Consider the following 21,596-nt stretch of genomic DNA (forward strand, 5'->3'; position numbering starts at 1 on the left):
TTTTTTTTATCACTACTATGCGAACTATTTAGTAGTAAATTATTAGATACACCTTTTGGTGTATCTTTTTCGTAATCTCCACTAGGTTGTTATCTCACTTATGTTTGAAATACACTTTATCTTTTAATATTTTAATGAATAGTTTTTTCGAATATTGTTATGAATATTGCATTATTTTTTTAAAATAGTGTGAAAGTGTGATGGAATAGTTCTGTTGAAATAGTTTGTCTTAGCCGTTGATTATATTAAGTTATTAAAAAATGCTGAAAATAAAGTTATTATGAATACCCGCTGTATTTTAAAAGGGAGTATTAAAAAATAAAGTGATTATTAATATCCGCAGTATTTTTAAAGCGAATATTATAAAGCTGAATCATATAATACGGAAGAAGGAAAGGAAGCCTGGAAGGCTTAACACCGCTATACTGCATTCCTAATGCACGACGCATTTGTCCTAGATATTCCACATTGTTGCAGACAATTTAGTAGCCTGAAGTATTTTACACATATGGGAATAAGGTTTAAAGAGCATTTTAAAACAAGGTGTCCCAGTCCTGTTTTAATATTCGTAGGTTGGATAGTATAACATCATAATGCAGGTTACTGCTCAAAAGAAAATTATGATGGGCGGAAAGCTACCGCCCGCGGTTTTGTACGCCTGGTCAACTCGCATTTCCGGGATTAAAACGTGGTTTAAGCGTGAAGAAGAGACAGACAGACAAGCAGTGTTATTTTCGCATTTATAATGTAGGTATGTTAGGATAATGTGTAAAAAGAATATAACAAAAATACAAAATTAATCATTTTCAAGGCCACATCTTATATTTACAAAATTTAAAAACATTAAATTTCGCATACCGTGAGCGCATTCCCATTTAAGTTTGTTTACATATTTAATTAAATGGCATTGAGTGACTTCTCACGGAAGAGATACTGGTTCTCGTTGACGTATAAAATATAGTATATACGCGTGCTGTTTTTAGGGTTCCGTAGCCAAAATGGCAAAAACGGAACCCTTATAGTTTCGTCATGTCCGTCTGTCCGTCTGTCCGTCTGTCCGTCTGTCACAGCCGATTTACTCGGAAACTATAAGTACTACAGTGATGAAATTTGATGGGAATATGTGTTGTATGAACCGCTACAAAAATATGACACTAAATAGTAAAAAAAAGAATTGGGGGTGGGGCCCCCCATACATGTAACTGAGGGATGAAATTTTTTTTTTCGATGTACATACCCGTGTGGGGTATCAATGGAAAGGTCTTTTAAAATGATATAAAGTTTTCTAAAAAACATTTTTCTTAAAGTGAACGGTTTTTGAGATATCAGCTCTCAAAGTCGTAAAAAGTATGTCCCCCCCCCTCTATTTTTATAACTACGGGGTATAAAATTCTAAAAAAAATAGAGGTGATGCATGCTAATTAACTCTTTCAACGATTTTTGGTTTGATCAAAGTATCTCTTATAGTTTTTGAGATAGGTTGATTTAACTGTAATTTATTATATTTGCTGCTACGGAACCCTTTGTGCGCGAGCCCGACTCGCACTTGGCCGGTTTTTTTTTTTGTTAACAGCTTAGGTTAACAGCGACAGTAAATATTGTCGAGCGCTTTCAATTTCATATAACTCCCTAATTTAAATCCATCACGTAGATAATCTGCGGGTGTGAATTTAGCCAAGGAAATTGCGAACTATTGACCCATTTCTTTGAGCTCATTGTAATGCATGCTACATGAGTTCCTGTGGAGTCTTCTCACGTACCACACTGACCATATTATTTGTCAGTTATGACAGGTCTATATGAACCGTTATTTATTACGAGCTCTGTGGCTAGACATATTACGTTTGGTTTGGGTATAGGTATGTGATTGCCGAATATGTTTTGTAAAGTAATTTTAAAGATCTACTGGGAAAAATACTCTACAGTGTACCATTACCATGTGTGAAATTACATTTTTACATATAATTTGCAGCTGAAGCAATGTTTTGAGCTTTGTTGTTGAAATTGAATTCATGTCGCTTCCTAATTCTGATGTGAAATTCAGTATTGTTTACTAACTTGCGAAATTTCTCGTCAATCGATCTTCTTACTTTCGTTAATGTCAACATATATGACAAGCGTGTTATTCTAGCTTTACTCATCAAATTGAGAGAGTAATCAAAACAAGTTGACTCGGAACGTTTCATACCTCCGTCCTTGTGTGTAACCCAATTCCACAGATTATGTCACTAACAACAGTGTCACGTTACGAACGTCAAACTAGATTTGCTTCATTGGATTCGGATAAACAGGCGTAATTTGATACGTGTTTAACTTCATGAAATGCTGTTATGAATAATTGCATATACGTGTTGTGATTAACGTTCTAAGAACTGGAAAAAGTTGATAGAGGTTGTAGGAATGTCTGAAGATCTATTTGGAACTAGCGGTCCGCCCCGGCTTCGCCCGTGGTACATATTTACGTTTTCTCTACATAAAAACCATCCTCGTACTTCAAGGAATATAATAAAAAAAGAATTATCGAAATCGGTTCAGCCGTTCTCGAGTTATGCGCTTACCAACACATTTTGCGATTCATTTTTATATTTGGAATAGAGTTTATGTTAGAGCTTTTTTTCAAATTCAAATTCATTTATTTGCCAGTAAACACGATGTACAAGGATGTTACAATTCAGTTTTCCAGCATGTTTAGCCGTTATTAAAAGCATGCAAATCCTACTAATATTATAAATGCGAAAATTGTGAGGATGTGTATGTATGTGTGTGTGTGTTTATTACTCTTTCACGCAAATACTACTGAACCGATTACAATGAAATTTAGCACAAATATAGAGGATAACTTGGATTAAAACATAGGATAGGTTTTATCCCGGAAATCCCACGGGAACGGGAACAATGCGGGTTTTTATTTGAATACGCGGGCGAAGCCGCAAGCGGAAAGGTAGTTATTTATACATGTATAAAAATGTATGTCACTTAATTTTAATGTTTCATATAAATCAAAAATATCAAATGTTTGGCTAATTACACATCGTAAATCTGTAGTCTGTAGCTGAATATATACCTGGAAAATATTTTGTGAATATACGATAGTAACCTAAGCCATCTATGGATAGAGGACTAACAAGTTCAGATCGTCGGGGGAAATTCATAGGAAACGAAGTAAAACTTTACTTGTACTATATGGACTAAACGCGCTTTGGAAATAAGTTCCACTGAAGAAGACATGTTGGTTTAGTTTAAAAACTGTCTAGGGAGTAACATGCGTCTGCGTATTGAACGAAAATTACTCTATTAATAAAATCTTTATCATAAGCATTTGTGCATCTAGCCTGATCTCTTTAGCATTAATAAATATGCCTATCTATGATTATGTAAAGACAAACACCCAAAAAATTGATTCATATAACAATCAGAATAGATTAGTAGTATCTACCTATCATTTAAACTCACTAGAAATGTTGAGAGAAGAGTATTTTAAGCGGTTGATTAGTCACCAATATGCTTTATGGTATCCGATATCGGATATCCCTATAATGACCAATTGCGAAACAAACTGGTTCCGACCTGTCACTCCCACGCTGCGCCCTGCATACGTTTCCTGTATTTCATCATATTTTTTACTATATATATTGTTATGTCGTTTTTACGGCTGTTTCCACACCTATAGATGTGTGGGTATAGAGCACTAAAATAATTTTGATACTTTAACCGTGTGGGTAGTGGCATACAGCAATTAACTGATTAAGGTAGTTTAAATTATATGATATTAAAAAATTTGAACCCTTACGTATAGATGAATGATAACAAAAACAAAACTTAGTTTGTGTTTCCTATGATTATTTTAAATTCGAATACATTCAAAGCATTTGAAAAAAAAAGTTGTTGAATTTTCCCTTTTTAATATGTGTAAATGGACAGGTCTTCAGCTCGTATTTCTAGAAATGCAAACGTATGAATAACTGTTTTTAATTTCTACTTTCTAATAAGAATTTCTCGTGTGTTAACGTTCAAGTTATCAAAATGTGGTAATTTTCGATTAGGTTATCAAAGATAAGTTTTTCCTATTTTAATATGCTTGATTTTGGAAATATAGTTGTGATATCGTCATTTTATGAAATTGGTCATACTGGGTTCAGACACAAACGAAAAAGAAATGGATTGGATAAAGCTATGTTTGAAAGAGCTCAACAACCGTCAAAAAATACTTAGTTCGGGATTACCCAATTTTTAAATGAGGTTAAAAATGCAAGATAAACGGCCGATCACAGCTCGCGCTAGTGTGGATTTTTTTTAATTTTTATTTTGACAGAATTGTTTCAATTCAGATTTCTAAAAAATTTCTCTGAATAGATTAGAAACTACAGTAGTTGAATAATGAAAAAAATCTATAGAATTTGTATGGTAGGTATATAAAATGGCATTTATGCTAAATGTAGAAATTAGAAACTGATTTTTTTTAATACATAATATATTTTTAATTGTGAGATAGAAACTATGACTTTAAGGAAAGTTTTTAAAGTTTTAAACTTTAGACGTAGCTTGAAGTTTAATTTGTGTTCTTGCGGTTTGTGCAAACAAATGGTAGAAACTTCACTTATATAACTTCATCCTGCTTAGTTACTGAATTTGGTTCTGTTCTTAGGTAAATATACTTATTCTGTTCTTAAGTATCGACTGTATCTGAAACATGTACATGTATGTTTTTGCCATTAAATAAAATCGATTTTCCAGAATAATTAGGTTTTAGAATTAAAGTTATGTTGTCCTACTTTGTATTTAAAGTACTCGTATTTAAAAAAGTGATGGTACTTTTAAATAAAAATGATACGCAATAAAAACAGTAGACACAATAACATAATGTTGTCTCGTGATTGCATTTATTACATATCGGATTGAAAACGACATGCCTTATTATTATCATTGACTTCTCTTTTATTGGAGTCTATTTAACATAGTGATTAGTCTATAAGGTCGATGTCACCTTTACTTTGATTACACTACTTTTCAGTCATTCCTTTTCAGCTTTTTTTTTGTTCTGAATCTTCTGTTTCTCGTAATTTATGAAAAAGAAATATTCCGACGTACAAATATCGATCGATAATTTTACTCTGTTTTGGTTTTCTACATTAAAGTTTAAAAATAAGTAGCATAATTCATACTTATTTATATAACATAATATGTACATGTTTATTTATATAATATACCAAGGCAAAGTTCATACTAATAGGTCAATGCAGAAATCTATTTATCCTACATATAGCATAGAACTATAATAGTAAACGCTAAATTTAACACCTAAGGTGTGGATTATTTTTCTAGAGTAAATCAATACATGTTATACAAGGTCTGCTGCATGGTCATTGCGTATCTTGTTTGTGTATTTATTTGTATTTATCTTAGATATTCTAACTTTATCAGCTACACATGTGTGTATGTTATTTTCAATAACCGGTTGTATTTCGAAAACTGATAAATTTCGGAATATCATCACTTTCAACGTCGTAATACTCCTAAGAAGTGTTTCACAATTTTGTATCCGTTATTAGATTACATTATTTTGCAAGGTACAATTTAAACATTTTAAGGAAAAAAATTGTAATAAGTATGCAACTTTAACAAGGATATTATACGAGGGCACTGGTAAAACATCCATATCGTTCTATAATAGACTTTAACAGCTCGCAACTTACAGTCCAATCTCGCTTGTCCACAGAAAGAAGATCGAATCGCTGGGCAGAATGACGGCTATGACGCAGGAGGAGATGGTGGCCGGCGCGCGGACGGTCGCCGCCGGCCTGGAGGCGCTAAGGGCGGAGCACACACAGCTGCTGGCAGGCCTGGCTGCGAACACGGACCATGAACACGAGAAGGCGGCTCTTGTGAGGAAGAGCATTGATGCTATAGAACTGGGGCTGGGAGAGGCGCAGGTTGGTAACGTTGCAGCAAATATATTAATCGAATTGAGTGAAAGTAGATGTTAAGGAAAAATCGATAATGTCAATAGTAGGATAAATCTTCGATAAGTTAATTAGTTTAAAAATACTATTGTATAAAAAATTGCTTGTACATATATTAACCTTTTAAAGGTTGATAAAAGGTTGTTTAGTCATATTTGGAAACAGTTGAAAGAGCAGCCTTATTAGTCCGGGATACATCGCCCATTTTTGCAAGTGATTACTATCAAGCTAATTTTTCGTGAGTAGCTTTATTTTGATGAGATGCCCAATAATTTCATGTACGAAACTCTCGATTGTGGTAGCTTACAGAGGTAACAAGGATAAAAATTTTTGATTTGACGGTTCTCAAATATTTATTACGCAATTTGTAGGACAATATGTCTGTTGAATTATATAAGTATTAAATAAGTGAAAATAAAAAAATCAGCTGGTTAGTAATCATTTATGATGACGTCGTTATCGATACACATTGGAAAGGGGGACTCTTTGATCAAACCATAGATTTTGTAGGACAAATATTTTTTCGAATAATTTAGATAATTATCTTGAGATTGAACAAAAAAAAACATTCAGTTAGTAATTAATATTTGAGAACCATCAAATCAAAATATTTTATCCTTGTTTCCTCTGGTAGCTACCACAATCGAGAGTTTCATACATGAAATTATTGGGCATCTCATCAAAATAAAGCTACTCACGAAAAATTAGCTTGATAGTAATCACTTGCAAAAATGGGCGATGGATCCCGGACTATATGGATTTCCTGTATGAACTCCAAAGTACATTAGGTACTTTGGAGTTCATATATATATATATATCATAGGTTTAAATATTAAACATGGCAATGGCTGCCAAAATTCGAGCATACGTAACTTACTGCAAAGTTGGATTTGGCTCAAAGTTTATAGGTTATTAGGTTTATAGGCGGACACTAGCAGAATTTTATGCAAAGAATGTCAATGTCCTTTAAACATTTCGTCGTTAACTTTAAAGCCATTTCTGTGCCAGGTTCCGAGGATATTGACTTGTTTTTTGATACGGAAGTGCTTTTATAGCCTTGTTGCACAAATACTCCTTAAGAGGTCAGCTCGAATGCGGACGAAGTTAACGGTGTTCAATGTCACGGTCTTATCGCGCAATAGTTTAAGTAAATGCCGTCGTGACTCACACATTTAGCGCCGTAAGTCGATTATGTAACACTGAATTGGATTCTGAAGTCTTTCAGAGATTAATGTTGTCATTGTACTACATTGTATAGAAATTTTTATCGTTACTAAGCTGGTCAGTGTGGTGGAATATGGTCTAAAGTCGCAGGTACATGATTGCTGTGACGTTGCATTAGAAGCAAAATGATAACGATAGGATATTAGGAAGAAAAAATCCGTGTCTCCCTTCGACATAACATTCTGATAGTATTAACTTAGAAACCTAGTGCAGCCTTCTGACCGTATATTTAGCTGAAATGGACTAACAAATGTTTTAAGTGGGTGGTTAAATTATCGCCTTACATCGAACTGAAATTGAGAAAAAAACATTGTAACCAACAGAATGTTATGTTTACGTAGATAATCAATAAATTAGACTTCTTCGGTCCGTTACGCCATAAAGCTGACAACTATACAAGTACCCTTATCCTATTTCTCGTATCCTGTTTCGTTTTTGCTGTTATGAAAACAATAAAGAATTAATTCGTTATTACGCAAGCATTTCCCAAAAGTCCTGTATAATAAGCATTTCAGTATCTCAACAAGCGCTTGGGAAGTAATTAAAACTGGAGCATCGTCAGGCCACTCGACCCGTCGGCCATACGCCATAGTGGCTGGAGTACATCCAGTTTGAGGTTTACATATTACGCTCATAATTCGGGACTGTTAGGGTGTTTGCTGCTTTCATTTGGAATATTAATCTGAATACTTGATGGTTTTATTGCGAAATTGTACAAAACGGTTATTGATAAGCAAAGGAATCAAAAACTATAGTGACGTAAGTTGGGGTGTTGTCGCAAATAGATTTCCAAAAATATATCAATTATAATTGGTATAGGTATTATAGGTACACAACTGCCATGCTCTATGAAATAGGTCAATACGAAAACCTTATATGGGAAACAGCTAAATGCTAGCATTAATTCCTTCAATTACGTAATGTCCACATCAAAAAGATTCGGACGAGGTCGGTTATGGTCTAGTAGCTAAAGAACGATTATTGTTCGTTAAGAATGTTAAACGTACGCAAAAATATTTATTATACTATAGTCAATATGCTATTTATTTTTTATAGTATTTAATCTGAAAATTCCAACTCGGTCATGGAGAAATATTGTATAATAAGTTGCGTGAAATCAAATACTTTATTTAATATAGTTTAATAAGGTTAATTGTTTCTATAGATGGTAAGATTTGGGTGATTTCGGCATAAATCTTTAGAAAAGAAAAGTAACTAGTATTATAACGTATTTCATGTCATAAAACAATTTTTTTTAACTCCACTTTACCATACGTGTTTGGTATACATATTCAAAGTTGTATTTAGTGTCAATTGTGGAGGCGTTAATATATAATAGTTAAGTACTTACGTATCTATACTAATATTATAAAGAGGAAAGGTTTGTATGTATGTATGTATGTATGGTTTTCACGCATAAACTACTGGACCGATTTTGATGAAATTTGGCACAGATAATCTTTAGACCCTGAGAAAGAACATAGGCTACCTTTTATTGCGAAATATGTACCACGGGCGAAGCCGGGGCGGACTGCTAGTAAAAAATAAAAATTATTTCAAGACTATATTTGAATCACAACAAATTCAAAAATTATTTTCTATTAACCCAGCAGGCTTAATTTTGTAACCATGGATTAAAATTCAATATTCCCCATAACCTTATATCGGCAAGATAAACGCGGTGAACATGAAAGCAGTATCTATCCCCACTATCGAAAGCTCAATACTCTATTCGGGTCGCACTTTTCATGCATAACCTCAAAGAGCTTTAGCGCGTGCCCTATATTCTCTTAAAGGATCGTGTGTTGTAAGTGGAACGGTTCATTTGCATGTAATACTAAAGGTAGATTGGAAAGAAAGAGGTAATTTGGTGGAAATTCGTCAGTTTTTAGGTTAGGGTCTAATTATGATGGATTAGTTGGCATATTTTAGTGATATGAGGTAAAGAGTCGAGTAAGGAGAACTGACTGAAACTGCAGTGAATGGCCGAGATCTAATCTAATAAAAATAGACATTAAAGACTTTTTAACGGATTTTAAACGCGATTTATGCATTATATTATTTTCCCGACGTTTAAAATCCGTTAATTTCTTGATGTAGAAAACTAGAAAACTACTAAAAAATACTAATAAAAATATTTAATTCTTAATTATAACTAACAGTATTAAAATTACATCTTTTTATCTTACATCTTGGTAAGAATTCATTCTCAATGGAACAGAGATGACATTAAATAAAAAAAATAGTGCTAACAAAATTTCGCTTCTTACTTAGTTACGAATTATTACAAAAATCCCTCTTCTTAATTTAGATCAAACAATTTTTGTGTTTGAAAATAAAGTGTAACATTTTTGAGCTAAATATGAAGAAATATTATCTTTAAATCTGATGCCATCTGCTTGGCAGACGCTCCTAAATATTATCGTATTTTATTTTTAATAATGATCTTGAGCAATTTTCGTCTAACCCCTAAATGTTCCAAGAATTATTGAGACATTTATGTCACCTCAAATAAAGGTACATATTTATTTCGTGAGCAACAGAATTTTCTATACCTATCCTCTTAATATGCAGTAATTAAAACGTTTATATTAATCTTGATTATCTGCTCATTAAAATATAGGAAAAAATCCGCAACCGATTCATTATTAATTATTATACCTTAGCAAACTTATTGCATAAACAAAACACAAACACAAAGGGCTAACTCGTTCTCTGTGTACATACAAAAATGTGATAGTGGTGCTTATCAACCCCTGTGTGCGTAAGGGATGCACGGGGTTGTTGAACTCTAAGAGGGTGGGTAATTGTTAGCTGGCCTGTTAGTAATTGGTCGAGTGATGTTTATTATTGTGTAATGCTATTTGATAAATGTGGAGGCTTGAGATGTATGGTGGGTTTTGTTCCATTCATAAACGTATACGAGACGGGAAGCATGATGAAATCATTTTATGATTAGCAAAAGACTAGAAAAGTCATATAAAACATAAAATAATATAAATTGATAAAGTACTTCTATCGTATGTTGTTATTGTTGTAAAATAAATCTAGTATAGTATGAAGATGTCATAAAAATGTTTTAATAAAAATTCAAGAAATATTGATAAATCGGCTAATTTTTTGGCATTTATCTATTTGTTGCAGAAATGTACGATTCTTTTCTTCCTAGACCGTTCTTTTCTTTTAACATTTGATCACATTTTTAACATACACAATGATTTGTTTGTTCTATTAACAATCGAGTACAATCTTATCACAATTCAAACGCAAATTAACTGTATCTATTATTCTTTCAGGTAATGGTAGCGCTCGCGTCCCACCACCAATCCGTAGAAGCAGAGAAACAAAAACTCCGCACTCAAGTGCGTCGTCTCTGCCAAGAGAACGCTTGGCTCCGTGATGAATTGGCCGCAGCTCAGCAGAGGCTGCAGGCCTCCGAGCAGAGGGTCTCGCAGCTCGAGGAGGAGAACAAGCATTTGGAGTTTATGGCCTCCATACGGTAAGATAAACAAAAGCTCATCATTATAATACGGCTTCTAGATTCTTCTAGATTTAGGCTCGTGTTCCACTACCTGTAGAAGAATTAAACTCAAAAAACTCAAACTCAAACATTTATTTATTCAATTAGACTTCTTCGAAGAAACGAACGAAGCACTTTTGAATCGTCATTACATATTCTTTACATTTACCACCGATTCGGAGTAGAATTAGGAAGAAGATAAACACTAGCTAAAAACCGCTAGAGTATCTGTTTGGAATATCTGTCAGTTAAAATTTTAAAATAAAGATTACCAATGAAAAAATACGCTGTTATTATATTTTGGAATATTGGTTACAGCGACTAATAAATAATCTTATATATAAAATTCTCGTGTCACAATGTTAGTCTGCATACTCCTCCGAAACGGGTAGACCGATTCTCATGAAATTTTCTGTGCATATCGGGTAAGTCTGAGAATCGGCCAACATCTATTTTTCATATGTACCACGGGCGAAGTCGGGGCGGACCGCTAGTAATGTATAAAATCTACATAAATATGTGTTTACTAGGCCCAAGGGCATCAGCATGTGATAAAACTGGTACTTAATATTGGTAATGAAACTTTTACACAGATTATACAAATCAGTTTGATTAATGTGAAATAAAGCAGTCAAGTTCATTAATTTATTTATGACACGTTGAGATTAATCGTTATTATCATGGGTGGCTATAAATGTGTTGAAAGAATTAAGATAAAAATTATGAATGAAATTTTTTAATTTTATGATATAAATCTTTAACTTCTTTTTTTTTTGTACTGGTTTCGTCACATCATTTAATAAATTATGGTACCAATCCCACCAGCACCACTAAAGCTCGTATCTTTATGGTGTTTTTTATGGAGCCATCGTATTTTATTATACCTACACTATAAATCACACCATAAACATTATATTCTAATACCAATATAAAATTCTCGTGTGTTTGAAGTTGAACTTCTCCGAAATGGCTTGACCGATTGTCATGAAATTTTTGTGCATATCGGGTAGGTCTAAGAATCGAAGAACATCTCCTTTTCATTCCCCTAAGTGATAATAGAAAGGTAGAAAAACATTTGTTACAAGCTAATTTCTTTATATGTACCTGAATACAAAAAGCATATTTTTTGGATTTAATTATATATTTGTTTGTTTAATTACAGTAAATACGACAGCGACATAACAGAAGAGAATGATACCAGCCGAAGTGGACAGGCGGACAACAAGCGGGACGATCCGATGGTCGATCTGTTCCCAGACGACGATCATGAGGACAATAGGAATAATAAATGTGAGTTTTGACGTGATAACGTTTTTAAAATCGTTTTCGGGTGACATGTTCAGAAACTTGTGTCACACCAAAACCTCACGAGCGCGATCGCAGGTATAACGAGAGAGAGACGGACCGATCTCTCGTCTCATCTCGAGCGCTGCCACCAATAACACGTTATCACGTAAACATCTCGATCGTAAACCTACTTTACAAACAACCAATTTTTTTTATATAGATTATCTATGAAATATAGCCTAAAATGTGTGGTTAAAGTAACTTGTGTGTACCATGTCGTAAAGTTGAAAAGATTCTTTTCGGCTGGAAAGTTGTCGCTGAAGTGTAAGGCTAGAAATATAAATATTGGGAGTTTGGTTTTTGAATTGTTTGATTAAAGAGCTAATCTGAGAAACTATTGGTTGGAATTTAATAATATATTTTTGTGTTGGATAGTTCATTTCTATGGACAGACCTATGTACAGTACACGGCCAAAAGTGTAGCAAAAATGGGAAATATAGCAAAAAGTTATTCTGTATCGGTTATTCTTTTAATGAATATTAGATTTGGTTTATTATTGAAGAGATATGCAAATTATCGTAAGGTCATTGCAATAAATTACGTTACGTTTTCCATTACCTACATTATAAAGTGTTTGTTTTTCTTGTCATTATAGAATACAATAGATTTTCATAGTAACAGATTAAACATAATATTGAATAATACCTTTAAATTATTGAATAATACCTGAAAATCAGCGTTGCAACTATGTTGCAACTTATGCTGAGTGGCTACCTGACTTGGCTCCACTTTGTTTTATTTTACTCTTACACTAGCTTTCCGCCCGCGGCTTCGCCCGCTATGTCTAAAACCTAATTAATTATATACTAAAACCTTCCTCTTTAATCACTCTATCTATTAAAAAAAACCGCATCAAAATCCGTTGCGTAGTTTCAAAGATTTAAGCATACAAAGGGACATAGGGACAGAGAAAGCGACTTTGTTTTATACTATGTAGTGATTTATTATTCTTGTATTGTTTTGTTTCATGTTGTGCTGTCTTAATTGTATTCTGTGTTAATTGTGGAGTCAAATAAATGATCTTTCTAAATTCCAGCCATGTCCCCCACACCGCCATCTCAATTCGCGCAACAAGTGAACGTCGGCTATGAGATTCCAGCCCGTTTGCGAACATTACACAATCTAGTGATACAATACGCGTCACAGGGCCGGTATGAAGTGGCCGTACCACTGTGTAAACAAGCCCTTGAGGATCTGGAGAAGACATCTGGTCATGATCACCCCGATGTGGCCACTATGCTGAATATTCTGGCGTTGGTTTACAGGTAAGAGATGGTTATGGCACTTTTGGGCATTTTTGGGCACTAAAAACGACAGAAGTTTGGAGAAAGGCATGATCCAGCTCTAATATACAGGTAAGAGATGTTTTTAGCATGTGGTTTCTATGAATTTGACATTAAACTACCTCAGAAACTTTGTCATATACAAACTTTAATGCACTATGCACTATGTGTCATTTCATCATGATCTTAAATAATTATTTTGCTTGCTATGAATGATGAGTCATAGTTTGGGACTCTGTGATTGTCTTGTAGATTAAGATTTATTTACTGACTCATATTTATATAGCTCGAACTAGTATATATAATATACTCGAACTAGTATATCTTAATAATATAATCTCGTGTCACAATGCTTGTCCTCAATGGACTCCTAAACCACTTAACCGATTATAATAAAATTCACACACCATGTGCAGTTCGAACCAACTTGAGAGATAGGATAGTTTAAACATGTAGGTACCACGGGCGAAGCTGGGGCACACCGCTAGTATATATATATAAACGATGCACCTCAAAGACAACATGAATTGTATTATGGTTTGTAGTTTGTACCTAATTCGTCCAAGATAATTAGGATTACTTTGAACGATACCTTAGCAAATGTTTTTTATTCACACATCTATACTAATATTATAAAGAGGAAAGGTTTGTATGTATGTATGGTTTTCACGCATAAACTACTGGACCGATTTTGATGAAATTTGGCACAGATAATCTTTAGACCCTGAGAAAGAAAATAGGCTACCTTTTATTGCGAAATATGTACCACGGGCGAAGCCGAGTCGGACCGCTAGTAGGACATATAGAAATATGTACTTCGCACTCCAAACTTTATTGTATTTTACTATTCTCTGTTTTTTCCTGTGTGGCAAGACATTAAAATAAATGTATTTTCTTTTTTCTTCTTTCTTTCGAATAATACAATATATTTTGTTTATAGGGATCAAAACAAATACAAAGAAGCGGCTAATCTACTGAACGACGCTCTGTCCATCCGTGAAAAGACGCTCGGCGAGAACCATCCAGCTGTGGCCGCTACTTTGAACAATCTAGCCGTTTTGTATGGAAAACGAGGTATGGATTGTTTGTATGTTTGTATGTGTACCTTGTTTAGTACCCTGATGAGTTGTCTATACTAATATTATAAAGAGGAAAGGTTTGTAATTATGTATGTACTAGATTTCCGCCCGCGGCTTCGCCCGCGTTTTCAAAGGAAAACCCGCATAGTTCCCGTTCCCGTGGGATTTTCGGGATAAAACCTATCCTATGTGTTAATCCAAGTTACCCTCTATATTTGTGCTAAATTTCATTGTAATCGGTTCAGTAGTTTTTACGTGAAAGAGTAACAAACATCCATACATCCATACTTACAAACTTTCGCCTTTATAATCCATACTAATATTATAAATGCGAAAGTAACTCTGACTGTCTGTCTGTTACTCAATCACGCCTTAACTACTGAACCAATTTGCATGAAATTTGGTATAGAGATATTTTGATACCCGAGAAAGGACATAGGATAGGTTTTATCCCGGAAATCCTACGGGAACGGGTTTTTCTTTGAAAACCCGGGCGAAGCCGCGGGCGGAAAGCTAGTAGTATATATTAAGATTAAGGGTATGGTGTTCACGCATTAACTACTGGACCGATTTCAAAAATTCTTTCACCATTAGAAAGCTGCATCTTCACTGAGCAACATAGACTATAAAACGTAGGTACCACGGGCGAAGCCGGGGCGGACCGCTAGTAGTGTATAAGTAACTCATATACAGCGCGCTGTCTGTCATCTGTTCGATTTTATCGAACTTTCGATACTGAATGTGGCTTCTACACAAAGTATTTAGGTACCAAAGATACGTTATAAATTACTTTTTTTGGTAATTAAGTATACCATTTTCGAATACTTTTTAATAAGTATCTATTTTTACCAAGATTTATATGTAATACCTATTTTAACGCTTTTATTAGCTTCATCTGTATGTTTGTATGCAACTGAGTCCTTTAAACTCGATTTTGACCCACTTTAATAACTCAGGCCCCGAAACCACAGACACAATAGAAAATCTTTTGTGTCTGGGACCGATCGGGCCGCTTGGGGCTCAATGAGTTAAACAGACAGGTCTAATTCAAACTTTGTACACTTATGAAGGATCGGTGACATTATAATAATTTTACCATACACACGTACAAAAACTATTTTACCATATCTTTTTTCGTTCACAGGCAAATACCGCGAAGCAGAGCCGCTATGTAAGCGTGCGCTGTGCATCCGCGAAGCAGTGCTCGGACGTGACCATCCAGATGTCGCGAAGCAGCTTAATAACTTGGCGCTGCTTTGTCAGAATCAGGTGGGTAGTTTTGGACAAAAAATCACAAAAAAAACAGAAAAAATTGCAAAAAATGTTTTTTTTTTTGCTTGAGATCGTGTTTCTGTTACAGAATCACATGATAATGTTTGATAAGTTTTCGACGTTTATAGAAGAAAAAATAAAAAGAAAAACACTGATAAATTTTTTGCTCGACAAAACCACATTGCTGTGAATCAAGAACGAAGCCGATATTTTTTGGTGTTTTTTTATAAATATGTATATGTATAATATTTTTATAAATATATATTATTAATTTACTTATTTCCAGAACAAATACGAAGAAGTCGAACAGTATTATCAACGCGCGCTTGAAATTTACGAGAGTAAGCTCGGCCCCGACGATCCCAACGTCGCCAAGACGAAGAACAACCTCGCCTCTTGCTATCTTAAACAGGTGGGCTTTTTATATATTTGTTTTTGAAGTGAAAACTTCTTTAGCGGCGTTGAGCACTTTTTCTGTAATGGGTATAAAATCTTAAACTCGCGTCAGGACAGACGGATGGATATCAAACATGCTCAACGTTAATAATCAAGTTTTCACTTCTGCCGGCACTCCTGGAGTGCAACCCGTCTTTTTTTTATGTATGTACACCGAATACTCCGAGGTTTCTTAACCGATTTACGTGATTATTTTTTTTGTTCGATGCAAAATGGTGTCAAATTGGTCCCATAAAAATTTTATTTGGATAGGCCCAGTAGTTTTTATTTGTTTTTTATTATTGTTTTATTTTAGTAAAAACTTCTTTAGCCGTGTTATAGAATATCAAATTTTGATAAGTCTTTACTAAAATATTATTTAGTTTTCTACTATTATTACTGCTTACTTCGTAGAAGATCCGCGACGGAATCCGAGGCGAAGGCCTTACAGTAATTTTGTGTATTGATTTTATACATTATAATAATAACGAGCTGACCCGACAGACGTTATCCTATCTTTTCGCGAATTGTCAATTGCGTGAAAGTTTTATAGCCGTTAAGTTTTTTCAGTTTATCTTAATTTGATTGGCGCGAATTTGGTATTTTTTTTTTCTTTCATTAGGTCAAATTTTTACAATTATTAATCTATATATAATATATATTCTTATTTTATTATCAAACAGGGCAAGTACAAAGAAGCGGAGACGTTGTACAAGCAAGTGTTGACTCGGGCGCACGAAAGGGAATTCGGAACTATTGATGGTAAGTGTTTGTAAAAAAATATATACATTTTAGGTGTTTTTTTGTCGATGAGATATTTGGGGATAATGATGCTATTTTATACATATATGCATTACTTGTATCTCATACTAGCTGCGCTCCGCGATTTCACCCGCGTGGCTCCGCTCCTGTTGGTCTTAGCGTGATGATATATAGCCTTATAGCCTTCCTCGATAAATGGGCTATCTAACACCGAAAGAATTTTTCAAATCGGTCCTGTAGTTCCTGAGATTAGCGCGTTCAAACAAACATACAAACAAACTCTTCAGCTTTATAATATTAGTATAGATAATGATATTATTCTTGTTTCTTGTTTTTGGATAGCACAATAAATATTATTTAAATAATTCTAACAATTCGCTTCGTTTGATAAATACATTGTTTTTTGTTCTGTAATGTTTTACTGTATTAATTATATTATTATTTACTTAACTTAACAGTAACTATTTTCCATTTACATTCAAATATATTCGTTGTTTGATGAATCTAATATTTATTTAACGTTTTAAGTATATATTTATTTTATAACTGTACCCTTGTCCTTTGTTAAGTGTCATCTTTAATTTACTTTTGTTGTTTTAAATTTTTATTGATTTCAGAGTATATAGCGTCATTAAAAAAGCCAAAAAAATAACAAATCGTCCCTATAACATAATTATCTGCAAACTAAAAGAAGATGTGCAATACGTTATCACTGCATTCCTTTATTTTTATAGTTTTAAGAATTATTTTAAATAGTTAATAGTATAAAGAAAGGGTGAATTCAATATATTAATAATATATAATATTGTCTTGTAAATAATACGAAGTAAGAATGATACAATCGAATTTTCTTTCTATATCCTTGTCTTCCATTTTATAGTAAACCAATAATTTAAAGGAAACTCGAAAGAAATTCATTTTTATAAATAAATATAGGAAATTCACCCTTTCTTTTTAAAATAGATAAATAATTGTCTATAGTGATAAATGCCTCGAAGCTATTTCATATAATACAGACAGCCAAAGTTTTTAATAAAGTCTGAATGATACAGATTATACAAAATACAGGGCTATGATATATTTATACTGTATGTAGATTTGAATTAATTAAATATTTGTTTTACGACAAGCACGTAATAATTGGAGTAGGTAAATCATTCGGGATTGTATATAATTTTAATATTTTATTCAAAAAAAAAAAAAAAGTTAATGTTATCGACACTAATCTTAACCAAAAAAAAAAAATGCAATAAAACACGGAAAAATAATAAAACTATGAATATTGTAACTAATGCGAATAAAGGATACAAATATTACTATTTCTCGAGTATATTCCATCCCTTTCACATTGTTGCGTTACACTAGTACAAGTGAGATAGCATGCTGCTTCGATAGTAGAAAAAAAAATAGATTTCTTGTGATTTTTTAATGAATTATGTCGGATTTATCTGCTCCAAATATTACAATAGCATAATACAAAGAAATATATTATTTTGGTAATATTTTTAATACTGAATGAATACTTAGTTACCTGCATGTGATTTTGTATGTAGATATTATTTATATATAACAAAAAAAAATCCCTCAATGTATAATGAATTCCTATTTTTTATTTTTCCTAGATCTCTTGTTGCATTTGGTTAATACTCGAATGTTTTTTTTTGTAGAGATAGACTTTGCTTGCCTTAGAAAACGTAAAAAAAAATTACAAAGCTTTTTATTGCTCTTCGGACTTATTATTCTTAATAAATGAGTTTGTTTTATAAACATTATAATAATGAATCAATTAAATATTTATCATGAAATACATGTATTATCCATAATAATGAAATGATTAATTATTTGGAATATTTTTTTTCCCCTTTTTTTACAAAAAGGACCATTTTTTGCATAATATATTTTTTTATACATTGTACAAATTGTAAACTCGTAATCATAGGGTTATGTCATTATTCTGGTACAATATGTCTATGGATATTTTTTTAATATTTTTTGTAAGAAATATGACATTTACAGATATGAAAAGATATGGCGAATAATTGTAAAATGTTTTATGCATGTGATAGAATTTTATTTAATAGTAAAAATCCGTTATTATTTAAATACAATTTTGCGGAACCATAGAGAATATAAACTTATCTATATCAAAACCATAAACGAGGCCATAGAGCATAGAACTTGACTGTGAAATTAGCGTTTCGCAATCCAAGTAGAAAATTAAATTAATCACGAATACTTTTCCCGTTAAAAGTGTTATTGTGAACTCGATCATAGCTTTATACTGCCGGTATGACGATTCAAAAAGTATACAAGATAGAGTTTAGGGGTTATAGACGTGACCGTTTAAAGATTTTAAAATTTATAGAGCTGCCCCGTGTTTATTCAAAAAGTATACAAGAGTATTTATTTAATAAATTCGAGAATATTAAAACCAATGAATTGTATTGATTTTTAACTGTTAAAATTAAGTGTTGTTTTTCTTTTTATGCAGATTTTAAAATTTAATAGATGATTAATTTATATCATATTTTAACAGATAATTTACTAGATTATTCATATTCTACATGACAAGATTATTTATTTTTATTAAGCCAAAATTATGTGTCTCTCTAATATACTTTTTGAATCGATAACGTTTTATTTTATGTTTTACCATTGATTTACTTATAAATGGACTGAGAGTTTAATTTTTCATTGTCATATCGAAATTACGTTAAAACGGGATGCATACATTTTTATAACTTAATGCATTGTCATAAAGCTGAGTTTAGTTTGTCAATCATGTGTCGAGAATGTTTTTAAAACGTCCATTTATAAATACATTATTTTTACATTGTTTTATATAAGCTTTGCCAAAGTATGTGATGTTTGAATATTGTGATTAATGAGTGAATTTGCCAAAAATGTGCCTTAGTTTTATTATAATTAAAAAAAAAATGACTAAAAATTTCGTTGTTGTAGTGTTTTTTTCAGAATTTATATCGAGTTTGCGTTAAATATAATTATTGTACAGTTTATTTAGTTATTTCATTTACCTAATTTTGTTCGTTCGGGATGGCTTGTTATTTTCATTAGGTGAGTGACACAAGTTTGGATTCTTTTGACAGTGGCACAGGTAGGAAAGGTTGCCATATTTTGTTGGATTTTTTGTCAAATTATAATATTTTTTAATTTTTCGTCGATATGTCGAATGTGTCACGCCTTCCCAGCTTGTGTCACTTTAAATCTTGGACGGACTCAAGTTGACTGGCCCTGGAAACTCGGTTTATATCATTATATCTCGCTCGCTCTAATGACTCGGGGAGACGTATAACATGAATAATTACACTGCCTAGTTTTGTATAAGGGCTAGAGTACTTTCCCTATTAATGAAAATAAATATTTTAGAGATAAATTGTATGTCGTATTGAATAACAAGTAGATAATGTTTAGCTTATAATTGTGGACTATTTTTCCTTCTATAGCATTAGAGTGAGATGTCCAACAAAAAAATAAAGATTTCAATATTATTTAGAACATAATTGAGTCCGTACAAGAGATAAAACGCTTTATAATTAATTAGTTAACCGCTTTTTAAATTTATTTTTATTTTAGCCTAAAATTATAAGAAATTAATTTATGTTTTTTCGAACAGGCGACAACAAACCGATCTGGCAAGTGGCAGAGGAGAGGGAGGAAAATAAACATTTGCAGAAGGAAAACGCGCCTTACGGGGAATATGGCGGATGGCATAAGGCTGCTAAGGTGCGTTGATAATTTTATTCTTCAAATTGTCAAATTATAACAATAAATAAATCAAATATTATAGTGTTTTATGTCGAAAGTAAACTTATAAATGCACATGATAATTAATACTCGAGAATTTAAGATTAAATATAATTCGTTTGTAATCCAAAAATACCGTTGTCGTGTACAAATTGTCTTTACTATTTCAAAATCAGAATAGAAATTAATAGCCAAGGTTTTAACGGATAGTTAAGTGTAGTAACGATTATAAGAGCTTCTAATTATTAATTGTATCGTTATTGTGCATAATTTTTTTTGTATGAAGCACAATTATACCAAAAATGCATTTTTAAGCTATTGCATAGCTTCTTTGGCCTTGAGCGCGGGGACCGAATCGAGAAATTCCGTAACGAAAAAACCTCACGCTCCCCACTCCGACGGGCGGAGGTGTGGCTTGAAGGCATAGCAATAGCTTTACCGCGGCAGTCCCCGAGTGCCACATGTCTTTTTTTTTTTGTAACTCCAAGCTTCACAATCGTATAATTTCCCCTATAACGTTTCCAGGTGGACTCGCCAACAGTGACCACCACGCTCAAGAACCTCGGCGCACTGTACCGCCGCCAGGGCAAGTACGAGGCGGCCGAGACGCTCGAGGACTGCGCGCTGCGAAGCCGCAAGGAGGTAGCGTGATTATCTGTGCCTCTTTTGTTGTCTGTGCGCTGTCACTGTCAGTGTCAGAAAAAGATTGTAAAAAAGTTAGTGGCCAGGTTGTGTCAAAAAAAAATAAACTTGTCAAAAAAAATTTAGTGTCGAAAAAACAAGGTTTTTGTGGGTTTTATGTCTTGTCATAAAGTCAAAAAATATATGTGGGAAAAAATAAGGCCTGTTATAAAAAATGTTAGTGGATAGGTTTTGGCGGGCCTTATGACATGATATACTAAAAAAATTAGTTGTCGAATTTTGGCGGGCTTTATAACAGATGTGGGA

The 21,596-nt window shown here is 33.0% G+C and overlaps 1 protein-coding gene across 5 annotated transcripts in view; it reads left to right on the plus strand.

Moving 5' to 3' along the window:
* Positions 1–21,596, plus strand: part of Klc (kinesin light chain) — a 45,844-nt gene that overhangs the window by 20,808 nt on the left and 3,440 nt on the right. For all 5 annotated transcript variants that reach the window (XM_090103657.1, XM_090103654.1, XM_090103658.1 and 2 more), the window contains 10 exons: positions 5,717–5,930; positions 10,481–10,683; positions 11,867–11,994; positions 13,089–13,317; positions 14,276–14,409; positions 15,559–15,683; positions 15,973–16,098; positions 16,805–16,883; positions 20,518–20,627; positions 21,174–21,290. In XM_090103657.1, the coding sequence (XP_089959783.1) occupies positions 5,742–5,930; positions 10,481–10,683; positions 11,867–11,994; positions 13,089–13,317; positions 14,276–14,409; positions 15,559–15,683; positions 15,973–16,098; positions 16,805–16,883; positions 20,518–20,627; positions 21,174–21,290 (1,440 nt within the window). In that variant the 5' untranslated portion in view covers positions 5,717–5,741. The remainder of the gene's footprint in view (positions 1–5,716; positions 5,931–10,480; positions 10,684–11,866; positions 11,995–13,088; positions 13,318–14,275; positions 14,410–15,558; positions 15,684–15,972; positions 16,099–16,804; positions 16,884–20,517; positions 20,628–21,173; positions 21,291–21,596) is intronic.

This window comes from Colias eurytheme, chromosome 7 (genome assembly GCF_061535395.1).
Source record: "Colias eurytheme isolate Ceu_HAF_F1 chromosome 7, ilColEury1 Martin Lab GWU primary, whole genome shotgun sequence".
NCBI lineage: Eukaryota > Metazoa > Arthropoda > Insecta > Lepidoptera > Pieridae > Colias > Colias eurytheme.